Source organism: Colobus angolensis, unplaced genomic scaffold (assembly GCF_000951035.1).
Source record: "Colobus angolensis palliatus isolate OR3802 unplaced genomic scaffold, Cang.pa_1.0 Scaffold90, whole genome shotgun sequence".
Classification (NCBI taxonomy): Eukaryota; Metazoa; Chordata; class Mammalia; order Primates; family Cercopithecidae; genus Colobus; species Colobus angolensis.
In genome coordinates, this window is record NW_012122932.1 from 9,362,588 (window position 1) to 9,378,906 (window position 16,319).

Here is a 16,319-nt window from a genome sequence, read left to right on the forward strand (position 1 = left end):
GGCGAGATGGCGGGCGCCTGTAGTCCAGCTACTTGGGAGGCTGAGGCAGGAGAAGGCCCTAAACCCGGGAGGCGGAACTTGCAGTGAGCCGAGATCCGGCCACTGCACTCCAGCCTAGGCGACAGAGTGAGACTCCGTTTCAAAAAAACAAAAACAAACAAAAAACAACCTCTGGTTAGTATCTGACAAAGTTATCTAAAATGAATCAAATGTTTTAGAAACATGCTTTAGAATGTTACTCATTTTTAACCAGAGGGGAACCAAAAAAATTTAAGAAATAAGACATTTCTATTTTCTCACACTTTTCTCTTTTTTATTCTGAAGAGTCTCACTCTGTCACCTAGGCTGCATTGCAGTGACACAATCAGTTCATTGCAACCTCTGTCTCATGGGTTCAAGCAATTCTCCTGTCTCAGCCTCCCAAGTAGCCAGATTACAGATGCGTACCACCACGCCTGGCTAATTTTTGTAATTTTAGTAGAGACGAGATTTTGCCATGTTGGCCAGGCTGGTCTCGAACTCCTAACCTCAAGTGATCTGCTGCATCCGGCCCAGTTTTTTCCATAGCTTACAGTTAAGAGGGGCGTTTACAGGTAGAGTTCCATGATTTCTGTTAGAGGCCAACCATTCCCTCTTCAAGGAAGACCTTTTGATGTTCGCTGATAACATCAATGAAGAAACCTTAGACTGCTAACCCAAGGCCTGGGCTGACTAAAGTCTGTTCACAGCCATTTTTTTTTTTTTTTTTGAGACAGAGTCCCATTATGTCGCCTAGGCTGGATCTCGGCTCACTGCAACCTCCGCCTTCCGGGTTCAAGTGATTCTCCTGCCTTAGCCTCCCGAGCAGCTAGGATTACAGAAGCGTGCCATCACGCCTGGCTGATTTTTGTATTTTTAGTTGAAACGGGGTTTCACCATGTTGTCCAGGCTGGGCTCGAACTCCTGACCTCAAGTGATCTGCCCGCTTCAGCCTCCCAAAGTGCTGGAATTACAAGTGTGAGCCACTGTACCCGGCTCACAGGTGTTTTGTACAAACAGATAAGCAATGGGAATTACTGTGAATGACCATATTATCTCTTACTCTGAATATGGCAACTAACAAGTCACAGTACTTCAGTGAGACAGCATGGCCAGGGCTTGCTGGGCCTGCCAAATTGGCACAGCTTGTGCAACTGGGTTATTAACTCAGATCTGACTAGAAGAGGATTTGGGACACTTCCCTCTTGTATACTAGGAGATGAAATAACAGACTGACCTGTAGACTTTCATGCAGCTGCAGGGCTTCCTGGGCTCCCACCCAGTTGTTGGCCAGAAGCAGCTCTTGAGCACATCTGAGAGCCAGGGAAGCAGACAACTCATCCTCTCCTATGATGGCAGCCAACTCTGCAGCCGTTGTAAGTGATGCTGCATCCCCCTTTTTGGCCAAAACTTTGGCTGCATCATAAGCACAAGTGGCCCCTAAATAGCTGTAATATGAATAAAAATGTGAAGAAAAGGTCATAAACAGATCTTTTATTCCCACTCCTAGAGGATGGAATCATTTCTTTCTATCCACTTTGCTGCATGTGCCTTCCTGTGGTCCCAGGTATGTCACTGCCCCGGTTGCTCCCGTGAAGGCTAAGGCCAGCACAACTCAGCAGAGTGTATGAGAAACAATATCATATAGGTTAAGGACATAAGGAAAATGAGAGGGAATGACTTCTCTGTTTGGGTTCAATCCAGCATGGGTTGAGGTTCCTTTACTTGATGTTATAAGAGACCATTAGAAAAATGCATAATTTCTGAATCTGCTACTGAGGTTTTTCTTGAATAGTTATAGTGATTTACCTAAATAAATCAGGAGGTAGTTCTTGATGAGTCTTACGAAACTAAGTTGAATATACATATCTTTTAAATAATTTCTCGCTGCTTTACCTCCAGCTCTAAACTTGTCACTTGTATTCCTGTCCTCCCCTTTCTGGCAGAAGCTCTTCTATGTTGGATGCATCCCTCCACTCCTCAGGCTTACCATTTGGCTGCGATAGCATAATGGCCATCTCTTTCTAGGACGGTTCCCCAGCTGAGGTACAAGTCCTTCAGGACTGGGTCCTCTGGGCGCAGCCGGGCCTTGGCAATTGCAATAGCTTCCCTAAAGGCAAGAATAGATACTTTAGCCAATCTGAAAAGGCTCCTCTGTGTATGGCCCTAGGAGGGGCTGTAAGACAGGACAAATTGTCCCTTTTGCGTTGTCTTATTGTTCCAACTTCCTTTAAAAAACTGCACTTGCATTATATAGACAAATTAGAAACACACGCTTCATTCGTTTCTTCACTTAGATCAGCAGTTCTTAAATTTGTGGTCTGTGGATTCCTAGGGGGTCCTCAAGAACCTTTCGGACGGTTCATGAGGTTAAAACTATTTTTGTAACAATGCTAAGAGTCAGTTATGTGCTTTTTTATTAAAAAAAAAACTGTGTTGACATTTGCACTGATTGTGCAAAAGCAATGGTTAGTAAATTCTGGCATCTAAGAAAGAAGGCAGTGGCTCTTACAGTGGGAAAAAAGGAAGAATGCCCTTAATGAAGCAGTACAAATTATGAATTTTACTAAATCCCTCAAGTCCAAAACACTTTCATATTCTGTGTGACAAATGGGAAGAACATTTTCTGTTCTCTGCTGCATTCCAAAGTAGGATGGTTGTCTCTAGGAAACACCTGTATGAACAAATTACAAGCTAAACTGGCTGCTTTTTTCATAGAACCTCCTTTCTTCTAAAAAAAAAAATGACTAACCACTTCATTAAAAACAACCAACAGTATTTGTTACTAATGATAAAATGTGAGTTTTCTAGCAAAAATTAGAATTTTAGAAAACTTGTACCTACCACTTAGTTTCCCATAAGTTAGAATTTTCTGATGAGACTGACGGTGATAGTAAGGAATGTGATATTTTTGGGTATTTTATAATAAGATATGTTAACATGTGGATCTGCACAACTCAGTAAACAAATATTTTTCAAATGACATACAACTGCTGAGTTGTAGCCAACATAAAGTTGTAGCTGGGGAAAAAAGTGATTTATTGAAGTGATCTAAACAGAGCAATACTTTGAAAGTATTTTGGGACTTCCACTTCCAGCCATGATGGAATACCTGAGACCAGACCTACCTTCCTGCCATAAAACTAAAATACTGGACAAAATGTCTGAAACAACTGTTTTCAGACACTGGGTAACAGGCAGCACAGGACAGCAATCCTGTGAAATAAACGATGGGAGCCCTATCTTGGCACTGGCTTTCTGCCCAAAGCCATTTTCCTAAGGAAAACCCAAGCAAAACTTCAGCAGTCTCTGAGTTGAGAAGAGGCAACAATGGAAATCTGAGGGGCAGGATACTAGGAAGGAGGAAGTTGTCCAGAGAAAGACATCCACATTGAGTCTTTGGCTAAATTCAAAGCCACGTATGTAAAGGAAACTCCATAAGTCTAAACAAAGAATGACTAGGTAACTGTAAGCTGAACAATTACCAGAGCTTACTCAGGACCTGGAGACATCTGAGTTTTGACTTGTTGAATTCATAAGGCATTCAATAAAGATATCAGAATGTAGGAGGTCCAAACTAATTCTAGAATATGGTAAACTTGCCCTAACAAAGTTTAAAAACAAGCCATGAAAAGATCAAGCTGATATACAACTTTACTACTTGCCAAAACAAAGTTCAGCACTTTCTAAAGGAAGACAACAAAACCAAAGCAGGGTAGGACAAAAGGAAAATCTTGGCTAAGCATGGTGGCTCATGCCGGTCATCCCAGCATTTCGGGAGGCTGAGGCAGGAGGATCGCTTGAGCCCAGGAGTTGGAAATCAGCTTAGACAACACAGCAAGACTCTGTCTCTACAAAAAACTAAAAAAATAGCTGGATGTGGTGGCACGCACTTCCTGAGTAGTCCCAGTTACTCAGGGGGCTGAGGCAGGAGGACTGTTTCTTCTATTTATGTTACTTTAACAATAGAGAAGTTTAGATTATTTTCACATTATGTCCAAGTATTATCCCAACTCTAGGACCACACATACCTGTAAAAATGGTTTGACTTGAGCAGCTCCACAGCTTCATACACTTTGTGGATGGAAAGTAGGTGAGAAGCAGCCTTGACATACTGATCCTGAAAACACAGCTGTTTGGCAAAAGCTTCCACAGCCCATAGCCACACATGGTAGCCAGCTGAAAAAATAAAAGATGGTGGTTAAAAAAACAGTTGAAGAAAAAGTAAAAACAAAACCCAGTATATTTGGGTTGAAAAGCCTTGTTTTCAGTCAATGCATTCAGCAGAACATTTAGATACCAATTCAGCCACCATTATGGATGATCTGCTTCATCTACACATTCTGAAACATCAATTGTTTGATTATGTAACACAAACAAAACAGTACAAAGTTGAAAAGATACAGAAAGGAATGTGTGAACACAGTTAGATAAATTCCTATAATTAGAACTGACGAACCGAAGGTAACATGCTTACGTGCTTTTTTTTTTCTTCTCTCTTTCCTTTTATTGTTTTTTGAGACAGGGTCTCGCTCTGTGGTTCAGGCTGGAGCGCAGTAGCACAATCATGGCTCACTGCAGCCTCAACCTCCCTGGGCTCAGGTGATCCTCCCACGACAGCCTCCCAAGTAGCTGGGACTACAGGTACATGCCACCATGCCCAGATAACTTTTTAATTTTTTGTAGAGATGGGGTTTTGCCATGTTGCCTAGGCTGGTGTCAAACTCCTGGGATCCAGCGGCCTGCCCACTTCGGCCTCCCGAAATGCTGGTATTATAGGCATGAATCACCACACCCACCTTTTTTTTTCTTTTTTAAAGAGACAAGGTCTCATAATGTTGCCCAGGCTACAGTACAGTGGCTATTCACAGGCACAATTAACAGTGCCCTATAGGTCTGAACGCCTAGCCTTAAGGAGTCCTCCTGCCTCAGCCTCCAGAGCAGCTGGGGACTACAGACTTGTGCCATTGTATCTTTAAAATTTACTAGACATGGCCAAATTGTCCTTCAAGAAGTTCTCAACAATTATGCTTTTGCCATTAAAATGTCAGTGACCTGCTCTTTCTGACAGGGGTTGGGTTGGATTTATGAGTTTGTCTATTGCTGCAACCAGGATTAGCATTGTATCTATTTGTAAGTGATTTCAAGCTGAAGACTGGTACTGCCAAGAGCCATCTTTAGTGGATGTATCCCAGAGATGATAGAGCTTTTACTGAAAAGAACGAACACAAAAACCATACCCGCTGGTGCCATAGCCACAAGGTTGTCTGTCAGCTCCCCTCTTTCTGCTGCGGTTTGGAGAACACCTTTGAGATCTCCTTTCCAAAGCATAAGCTGGTGAAATAACTCAGGGTGGCCATTTTCTAAGTGACCTTTTCCTGTTTGAAAGAGAGATAAAGTTTGGAAGGTGTTTCAGAAACATCTATTATTGACTTGTAGAAAAAGAAAGGCAAGATAGAAGAGAAAGTGAGCTCCTAAAATATGCAGTCATTCTCTGATGGGTGTCACCTACCAGAGTGATTACAATAGGATCTGAAGCCCACTCGGTCACTGTCCACTCACCCACCTTCACATGTACTCAGAGTGAATGCTGTATGTTTAGGATCCTATGATGATGCAAGGGACGTATCAATATGTAAGTCAGTGAGCTCAAAACCTAGTTAGCTGAGAGGTAAAACTAACCATTATAGTATCACAGGATGGCAACCATCAAAGAGGTACACACAAAATGTTAGGAAAGTATAAAGATGGATGGGATTATGTTGACTGGATTTGCCTCACCTTCAATGTCAATCATTCTGTACAGGGTAGCCCTGTCTGTGAAAAGCCCCAGATGAAATCTTTCCTCAAGATCAGCAGACACATCTTCATTTGGTTCTGTTAATTTAAAAAGGCAAAAAAAATCAGATGAAGTCATTACATTGGTTACAGTTTTCTGTCCAGTAACTTCCGAATATATGTTTGGAACACCCACTTCAGACACTGAGAGAATCAGAGCTCTAATAGACACTCCTGCAGTTACAAAGGGAGCAAAACACAAAAACACTTAAAATGTTAAAAGTGAACCCAAAATCAGCACATATTTAAGTGCAGTAAAAAACAAGCAAAACAATATTAATAAGTAAAAGAAAGTCCTTAATATTCACTGGGACTTACCACAAGGGGATTCAATATTCATCCTTTGCTTAAAAAACAAGTCAACTGAGTAATTTTCCAGTAAGGAAAATAATGTGAAACTAGAAGGTTAACTATGTAAGTTATAGGAAGTCATCACAAAGCTCCAAAGAGAAGGCTATGTATATAATAAAAGCATAAAACATCTCCATCAAGACAAGAAACTGATAATAATTTGATTATGTAATACAGACAAAACAGTACAAAATTCAAAAGAAAGAAAGAAATGGAAGCCCAGGATAGTGACCACCCTTGTTAGGGTAGGGGGAGACAGTACCTGGGAGGCAGGATAGTCCTCCATTCCCAGGGAGGAGAAACAGAGGACTGGGAGGAAGATTTACTTTGAAAAAAAATTTAAAAACAATTAAAAAAAAAAAAATAGAGACAGGGTCTCACTATGTTGCCCAGGCTGGCCTTGAACTGAGCTCAAGTGATCCTTCTGCTTCAGCCCCTTAAGCATCTGGGACAACAGGCATGCACCACTGTGCCCGGCGAGATTTACTTTCTTTTTATACTGTTTCCATTTCATTTTATTATGTGCATCCCTTTTCCACATGTAAACTTCCAATTAAAAAAATAAAGTTATTAAAATATCAAAATAGTGGACATCAAATGAAGACTTTGAAAAACAAAAATAAAAAAACCCTTCAAAACAAAACTTCCATCAAAAGCTTCCATCAAAAGCTTTTTTTAAGAAACTGCCATATTATGGGCATATTTCCAATAAGAAAAAAATTTTTTTTCTCCATAAGGATACCGTTCAATGGGGAAAAATAGTTGAAGGAATTTATTCATGCTGAGATATTTAGGCCAACATACCAATTCTGGCACACAGATGGCTGGGAGGAAGTAGATTTAGAATAAAAGCAGAGCACTACATCTGAAAGGCATGGCCGTGCTGACAGTGGACCACAATGGGGAGTTGGGCAGCAGGGTGTAGGGGTGTAGGGATGTGGAGGGAAGGGAAGGCTGGAGAACATAAAAATACAGAAAACAATTTTAGACATTTCTTTGGGCATTCATTCAATAGCTAAGTAAACATCCCTTTTATGTCAGTCCCAGAAGACTATGGATGGGCCAAGGCAGTACATTTTTGTACCTTTGGAGTGCTTTGCAGTTGCTAGTACCAAACAGTCCTGATGAAGCTCCTCTTTGGATCTGTGATCCAGGCTTGTACTCAGGGGAAGCAAGGAACGAGCTTTTCTCTTCTTGATTAAGGCTTCTGAAATGTAATAAAAGTACACACTATCTGAAGGAGAGCTGATCAGAAACAGAAAACGGAATGCCTATTGTGTGAATGTAACCTACTGGCAGGATGACACCACAGGCCCAGAAAGTTCCTCCTCCTAATAAAGAAGCTTTCAAAATAAATTTGCTGGGGGCATTGTTCACAATACACACAAAAATGCTCTTGCTAACATTTATGATGTAATATCAACAACTGGAAAACATTTCAGCAAGTGCTAAAAAAAATTCAAAAGCATGACCCAAAATGGAAGGCTGGGTGCAGTGGCTCACGCCTGTAATCCCAGCACTTTGGGAGGCTGGGGTGGGCAGATCACTTGAGGCCAGGAGTTCGAGACCAGCCTGGCCAACATGGCGAATCCCCACTTCTACAAAAATTAGCTGGGCGTGGTGGCAGGTGCCTGTAATCCGAGCTACTCGGGAGGCTGAGGCAGGAGGATCGCTTGAGCCCGGGAGGTGGAGTTCACAGTGAGTCGAGAGTGTGCCACTGCACTCTAGCCTGGGCGACTGGAGTGAAAATCTGTCTCAAACAAAAAACAAACAAAAAACCCATAATCAGAAAACCCACAAATATTTTGAACCTAAAAAAACAAACAAGAAACCACACTGTTTTTTGACAGTTGCATGTAATATTTTGGGCTGCTTTAATAAAATACTGTATTTTAATTACTAGATACCAACCTGGCTTCTCTTTTGGTGGCTCCTTTTTCAGTAAAATGACTTTGTTATTAATGGTGACTTTTGACTTTTCAAACCCTGAGGAAACCGGAGTGCAGATAACTGGTTCTCTGATAACTGGTTCTCTAGAAACTACATCATGGGGGAAAAAGGAAAAAAAAAGTTGAAGATAAAAATAATACAGAATTTCAGTTCTTTTTAAAAATTAAGAACTATTCCAAGCTCAGCAATACAATCAATTCATCTATTACCAAAACTTTTAAGATAAAATACATTGGAAGGGAAGTAGGGATAGTTTTCCCTTTCCCATCTCCCAAACTAGCTGTTTTTAGGAATCTGTATGTCTATTACTTTGTTTTTTTTTTTTTTGAGACGAAGTCTCACTCTGTCCCCCAGGCTAGAACTCAGTGGTGCGATCTCGGCTCACTGCAAGCTCTGCCTCCTAGGTCCAAGCAATTCTCCTGCCTGAGCCTTGTCAGTAGCTGGGACTACAGGCACAAGCCACCATACCCGGCCAATTTTTCTATTTTTAGTAGAGACGGGGTTTTGCCATGTTGGCCAGGGTGGTCTCAAACTCCTGACCTCAGGTGATCCACCCGCCTCAGCCTCCCGAAGTGTTAGGATTACAAGCGTGAGCCATTGCTCCCCGCTTATTTTGAACTGTTTTTTCTTTTTTTTTTTGGTTAGAGATAAGGTATAACTCTGTTGCTCAGGCTGGAGTGTAGTGGTGTGATCACAGTTACTGAGGCCTTAACCTCCTGGGCTCAGGTGACCCTCCCCTCCTCAGTTTCCCAGAGTGGCTAGGACTATAGGCATAAGTCATTATCTTGGCAAGTTTTACATTTTGTGCAGAGATGGGGGTTCCCTATGCTGCTTAGGCTAGTCTCAAGCTCCTGGGCTGATGTGAGTCTCCTTCCTTGGCCTCCCACAGTGCTGGGATTACAGGCATGAACCACCATGCCCGCCTTACTTTGAACTTTGACTAAGGAAAAAGCTTCCAGCCCTCAACAACTTTATACCATAAGCCAAGGAGTTCCTATACTTTGCTCAAGTGACAAAGCACTTTTTACATTTTTAGGTCATAAAGTACTAATTGCATATTTAATTATACTAACAAGGAGTAACTTTAATAATAGAGAATATTAGGTGTATGCAATATGGTATCACAATCCTGAGCACAATAACTTTTTAGAAACAACTTGTTGATCCATGTTTTGTATAGCCGTTTTGTGAAAGAAAGGCTCTTTAAAAAAAGAAAAATAAAGAGATGGGGGATCTTGCTGTGCTGCCCAGGCTGGCCTCAAGCAGTCCTCCTGCCTCAGCCTCCTGACCAGCTGGGACTAGAGGTATGTGCCACTGTACCCGACTAGAAAAGCATTTTGATGAGCCAAAATAACAAATCCATTAGGCTGTTGCTCTTTATTTACCCCAACTACGTGTCTAACAGCTATCCCTTGGGATGGAGAGCATCAGGAATGCCTTGTATCCTATATTCTAGTCATTTTAATTCTGTCACATCAATGTATTCTGTTTTAGAATTAAGCATGAGTCATTGCTTCTGCTTACAATGTTTGCTATTTAATAATTTATTTTAACAGGGACCAGATATTTAAGGTAATACTTTAAGGTAAGGTACAAAATAAAAAGAGTGCTAAAATTTTTACCTAGTAACAGTTTTTCTGTTAGTGATAGAACACTGTTTTGTGAGAAATCTGAGAACCACCACTATAGCTTAACTCACTAGAAGAAACTAATAACCATTCCACACATTTTTTTCTGTGAGAAGACAGAAAGCCAGGTACAAACTCCAGGTAAGAGGGTTTGAGAGCTTGCAAGTTCCCACAGTGGTGGTAGCTTCTAGGTCAGACATTTGTAACAGGGACAGTGGTTTCTTTCACCAAATGTGGCTACTTTTCATACTGTTAAAACTTTTCCCATGTCATACTGTTATCATACTGTTAAAACTTTTCCCATGTAAGTTCCTATGTACACAACTACCCAAGCTTCACTTTGTCCCATGGTTTTACCTCACTCAAGGTGAATAAGAAGTTTTCTCTATAGAACTTTACTATTTCCACCGCAAACATCCACTAGAACCCTTTTAAAACTTCAAAGATGTTTATTTTAGAGACTTGAATAAAGCTTGGAAAAAAACAAAACAAAACAAAACAAAAACAAAACTAATGCTGTTTCCAAGAGTTGGAAAAATGGGAACAGCGAAGTTTTAAACTGAGTAAGGACCTAGCTTAGTCTCCTAGACATGACCACGAAATCCCAGTGACACACAGGATTTGGCAACATACCCGCTGGAGCGAGGCCACAGGGTAATTCCGGCTCCCGTGCTTCCTCCTCCCCTTCTTGGTCTGACACACCGTTCTCAACAGGTCCCGAGTTCTCCTTCACGCTCTCTTCTTCATTTCCATCAATCGATTCCAGCTTTACAGGAGTTCTCAAGGTGGGCTTTTTCTTCTTTTTGGGCTTTGGCTTAGGTTGAGAGAGCCGTTTTTTCTCTAATTCAATACTTTTTTTGCCTACAAGAATCACAATAAAGAAGGACAGACTAAAGTATACATTCTTGGTTAAAAGCACTCTAGGTGGTAAACTCCAATATCTCATTACTCTTTAATAGCATTTTAACCCATTCCCTTCCTTCCCAGTGAACTTTTAGAGTTATATTATCACAATATTAACCAAACGCTTTTGAGATTTCATGAAATCATAAACATGATGCCCAAGAACACCCAAATATTTTAGTGTGTGTCTTATGAATAAGGACATGCTCCAACATCACTATAGTACAACCACAGAAATCAAGAAATTAACATGACTCATTACTGCCATCTACTCCGTATACTCTAAGTTCTGCCAATTTTACCCAGATGTCTTTTTTTTTTTTGAGACAGAGTTTCGCTCTTCTTGCCCGGGCTAGAGTGCAATGGCGTGATCTTGGCTCACTGCAACCTCTGCCTCTCGGGTTCAAGCGATTCTCCTGCCTCAGCCTCCTGAGTAGCTGGGATTACAGGCACGTGCCACCACGCCCAGCTAATTTTTGTATTTTTAGTAGAGACGGAGTTTCATCATGCTGGTCAGGCTGGTCTCAAACTCCCGACCTCAGGTGATCTGCCCACCTTGGCTTCCCAAAGTGCTGGGATTACAGGCGTGAGCCACCATGCCCAGCCTACCCAGATGTCTTTTATAGCAAAAGGAATCAATCGAGGATCACAGTACATTTGGTTGTCATGCCTTTCTGGTTCCCTTCAGCCTGGAACAGTTAGTTGCTTGGTTTTCCTTTGACTTTCATAATTTGAAACTTCTGAAGATTACAGGATAGTTACTTTGTCCAATTTCCCTCAATTTAGGTCTGCCAGATGTTTTTCATGACTAGATCTAGGGTATGCATCTTTAGCTGGAACGCACATTAGTGCTGCTGTGTTCATCCAGGGCAATCTATGAGGTAGCAGCTAATTTTTATTTGTCCCATTTGGTTTACTTTGATCACTTGATTAAGGGGGTGTCTTGCAAGTTACTCCCTAAAAGGGTATTTCCCCTGTTTAACTACTAGGTATTTGCATCTACTAGTTTTAGAATTCACTGATGTTTGATTAAAAATTGTTACCATGATGACTGCCAAATGGTGAGTTTGTTTCTTCTTTTTTTTGAGACAGGATCTTGCTCTGTTGTCTGGGCTGCAGTACAGTGGCAGAATCTCAGTTCACGGCAGCCTTGACCTTCCAGGCTCAATCAATCCTCCTGCCTCAGCCGCTTGAACAGCTGGGACTACAGGTGTGCAACACCATGCCTGAGTAATTTTTGAACTTCTTTTTTTGTTTGTAAAGGCGGGGTTTTGTCATGTTGGCCAGGCTGGTATTAAACTCCTGGGCTCAAGTGATCAGCTCACCTCCCAAAGTGCTGGGATTCCAGACGTGAGCTACTGCGCCTGGCCCACAGGGTGAACTTCTAATTCCAGGACTTCACTCTACATTCTACCACAAGGAAGAGCCTGTGCTTCTCCCCATTTATTTACTGTATCAGTCTGGACTCATGAATTCTTCCATTACTATTATATTTTCATTTTTAAGGTTTCTACATTTACATTTTAAGGTTTTTATCCTTTGCTTACTTTAAAATAATCTTTATTGAGGGGTAATATAATAAAATACACCCATTTTTTAATACGTTGATGAGTTGTGACAGATATATGTAGTCACATCACCCTACCACAATTACTTTTGTACCAATCTAATATTTTCATCAAGCCTCTTTGTGGTAAGATATACCCCCTGCTTGAGCCCTAGGCAATGACTAAGTTGCTCTGTGGTTTAGCTTTGCCTGTTGAAGAATTTCACATACACTGAGTGCAGTGGCTCACGCCTATAATCCCAGCACTTTGGGAGGCTGAGGTGGGCAGATCACCCGAGGTCAGGAGTTCAATCCCAGCCTGGCCAACATGTTGAATCCCTGTCTCTACTAAAAACACAAAAAATGAGCTGGGTGTGAGGCACGTACCTGTAGACACAGCTACTCAGGAGGCTGAGGCAGGAGAATTGCTTGAACCTGGGGGGTGGAGGTTGTAGTGAGCTGAGAGTGCGCCATTGCACTTCAGCCTGGGTGACAGAGTTTAAAAAAAAAAAAAAAAGAATTTCACATAAACAGAATTAGACAGTATGTAGTCTTTTGTGCCTAGCTGCTTCTGCTTGGTATGTTTTTCTAGATTCATCAATTTTGTTCTTTATCAGTTGTTACCTTCTTTTTATTGCAGAGTAGAAGCCTACTGTAGGAATATACCACAATTAATTCATTTATCTGATGATGGACATTTGGATTGTTACCAGTTTTTGGTCATCACAGATAAAGCTCCTATGAGCATTCTTTTACAAGTCTTTATGTGGACATATCACTTCATTTCTTTGGGTTTAAATTTCTAGTTGCTTAATATATTCATTTAAAAAAAAAAATTATTTCACAGAGACAATGTCTCCCTACGTTGCCCAGGCTAGTCCTGAACTCCTGGACTCAAGCCATCCTCCTGCCTCGGCATCCCAAAGTGTTGGGATTATAGGAGTGAGCCACCATGCTTGGCCAATTTTTCCTATTTGCTTTTATTTTGTAATTTTTGGTAGAGATGGGATCTCGCTCTGTTGCCAGGCTGGTCTCAAACTCCTGGCCTTAAGTGATCCTCTAGCCTTGGCTTCCCAAAGTGCTGGGAATATAGACATGAGCCACTGTGCCCAGCAGTTGCTTAATATATTTTGTCTAGCTTTCTAGTTGCTTATGGCAAGTCTGATACCAATTAATCTTTCTTAGCCATTAAACCAATTAAATTTTCTTAGAAAATGGAATTTTCTTCTTACTTTATTTTCAACAATTGTCCCAGATTAGGTCAGTGGGAGCCTCTTGAAGCTGTTTCTTTTGTCTTTTTGACATGTCTCCTTAATTTTTTGAGTACTGCCTTCCTTTGTGGCATAAGCATATTCCAGATTCAGTTTGTATTCTTCCTGTCCCAGCCCGGAAAGAGCCATTTATCCAAGAAACCAAGGACACTTTCAGTGGAGAATGTCATTTAGAAATCAAGATCTGGGCTGGGCACGGTGGCTCATGCCTGTAATCCCAGCACTTTGGGAGGCTGGTGGGCAGATCACTTGAGGCCAGGAGTTTGAGATCAGCCTGGCCAACATGGCTAGACCCCATCTCTACTAGAAATACAAAAAAATTAGTCAGGCGTAGTAGTGCACACCTTTAGTTCCGGCTACTAGGGAGGCCGAGGTGCGAGAATTGCTTTAACCCAAGAGATGGAGGCTGCAGTGAGCCAAGATCACGGCCACTACATTCCAGTCTGGGCAACACAGCGAGACTCTGTCTCAAAAAAGAAACCAAGATCTGAGTGCCAGGTATGCTCTTTCCTATTGTGGGTGGTGGTGTTCTCAAGCCCTCGTGGCTGCCTTCTTGCTTAGGCTCAGATACCTGCCATACTGACACTAATGCCCTATACGAATGTCTTCCTTGCTCAATCCTGATCAACTCAATTATTAAGAAAGGGAGAAAAAGAATTAAATAAGCTCTAGATTCTGACTGACCTTGAGGAGGCCGGGAATGATCTTGCATGGAAGTGAGCCACTTGTGCACACAAAAGTCATCTGCCCCTGAATAGATGCAGTCTGGATCCAAAGGAGACCACGTCACACAAAGCAGTCGACCTCGATGTCCTCGGAAATTGCACAGGGGCTCTTCCCGGAGAGCATCCCACACCTGAACCCAAAAGTACATGGCCGAATAGACATTTTCTGGTTATTCTATTGTTTGGGGGGTATGTTTTCTAACTAAAACAAACAAACAAACACACAAAAAACAAAAAACAATCTGCAGCCTCTTATTTCCTCACATGATTTGGAGTTTTCTCTTAGAAGTTCAATTTCAGAAGAGTACTATTTCCTGTGAGAGACTTCTGTACTCGGAGACATATAGACATTCCTACGGGGATGATTTTGAATGAGCTTCTACTGGTGTCTTATGGATTCCACTGTCTTTAACCAAAACAGTATGTTAACTTTTGAGCTTGAGATCTTGGTATCATGAAGAAAATAGCCCACATCTAGTACAGAAATTAGAGTTCTAATTTCTCATAGATGATTCTTTTGTCTCCAATTCCTTGAGTAATTGGCCAATTTCCCTTCTATTTCTTGAATTATTCTGAATTCAGTTTCACAGAAGGCAGCCCTTTGCGGCTCCCAGCTTTGTGCAGGATAGCTCAATTACAACTGAACACTGAGAGAGAGAATCACGGGTATTAGGTCCCCAGCTCCTAATGCCTATTCTAGTTCTTCTGATATCCAGAAGTCCTCCCTCATAGATCCGGCCTGGCATTTCATCTTTATTTATTTAGAACTTGGACATTTCTGACAATTTATTATTAAAAATTGTTTTGTGATTTTTAGCCAACATTTCAGTGTCTGAACAGAAGAGAGTACTTTGCATACATATTAGTCCACCATACTGACAGTAAGTCAGAATGAAATCTGTAAAAATGTTAGAGTTAGCTAGTTCTTATCAATACTTTCCCCTTCATCTAAGTAAAAAAACTCCAGTCTTAGCCTGCTGAAGGCCCAGCTATGTGGAATGAAAGAAACTAAAATGCCTCCAAAGCCAGAAAATCTCCTTCTGTAGATGATAATGGGGGAGGGAAAACCTGTTCACAACCAGGGGAAAAGAAGAAAGAATTTGTTAGAGCACCCAGTGAAGGACCCACAGGGACAAGGACACAATAGTACCTGGGCTGTACCATCATAGGAAGCAGATACCAGCCTTCCATCATGATGTGGGCTCCACGCCACACTGGTAATCTTGGCCGTATGCCCTGAGAGGGTCCGGTAGGGCTCCGTAATGGTCACTGGAGACTCGGGGCTGCTCTCTAAAAGGCAAGGGAAAGACATCACTGCTGCTACTAATAATAACAAAAAAACAAAACAAAAAGTACATCCAGGAAGGCATTCACATGGCAAGAATCAAGATTTTGCCATACGTTTTCCAGGTGATTTTTTTTGAGATGGAGTTTCACTCCTGTTGCTCAGGCTGGAGTGCAATGGCGCAATCTTGGCTCACTGCAACCTCCGCCTCCCGGGTTCAAGCAATTCTCCTGCCTCAGCCTCCCAAGTCTAGGTGATTTTTAGCAGACAACACTGTTAGTTATTAAGAGTGTGGGCACATCCACAGTGCTTAGCATATAGATTACCACCAGAAGTGTTAGGTCTCATTATCACTTATAGGATATTCCAGCTAAAATGTGTAATTTGAATATAGTCATGAGAAAATACCAGACAAATGCAAAATGAGAAAGCATCTACAAAACGAGTGCCCTATCTTCCTCAAAAATGTCATGTAAGATTTAAAAAAGTCTGGCTTGGCCAGGCGTGTTGGCTTACACCTATAATCCCAGCACTTTGGGAGGTCAAGGTGGGCAAATTGCTTGAGTTCAGGAGTTCAAGACCAGCCTGCAGAAACCCTGACTCTACTAAAATACAAAAATTAACCAGGTGTGTTGGTGCACACCTATAGTCCCAGCTACATGGGAGGCTGAGAGGGTGGATTGCTTGAGCCTGGGAGGCAGAGGGTGCAGTGAGCTGAGATTGTGTCACTGAACTCCAGCCTGGGTGTCAGAGTGAGACTGTCTCCAAAAAAAAAAAAAAAAGGAAAAACACAAAAACCAAAAA

The 16,319-nt window shown here is 41.7% G+C and overlaps 1 protein-coding gene across 1 annotated transcript in view; it reads right to left on the bottom strand.

Moving 5' to 3' along the window:
- Window positions 1-16,319, bottom strand: part of GEMIN5 (gem (nuclear organelle) associated protein 5) — a 53,272-nt gene that overhangs the window by 10,006 nt on the left and 26,947 nt on the right. The window contains 10 exon segments of the mRNA XM_011931667.1: window positions 1,256-1,466; window positions 2,009-2,128; window positions 4,050-4,197; window positions 5,259-5,396; window positions 5,800-5,895; window positions 7,292-7,414; window positions 8,119-8,232; window positions 10,419-10,646; window positions 14,190-14,361; window positions 15,381-15,520. Coding sequence (XP_011787057.1) covers window positions 1,256-1,466; window positions 2,009-2,128; window positions 4,050-4,197; window positions 5,259-5,396; window positions 5,800-5,895; window positions 7,292-7,414; window positions 8,119-8,232; window positions 10,419-10,646; window positions 14,190-14,361; window positions 15,381-15,520 — 1,490 coding nt within the window.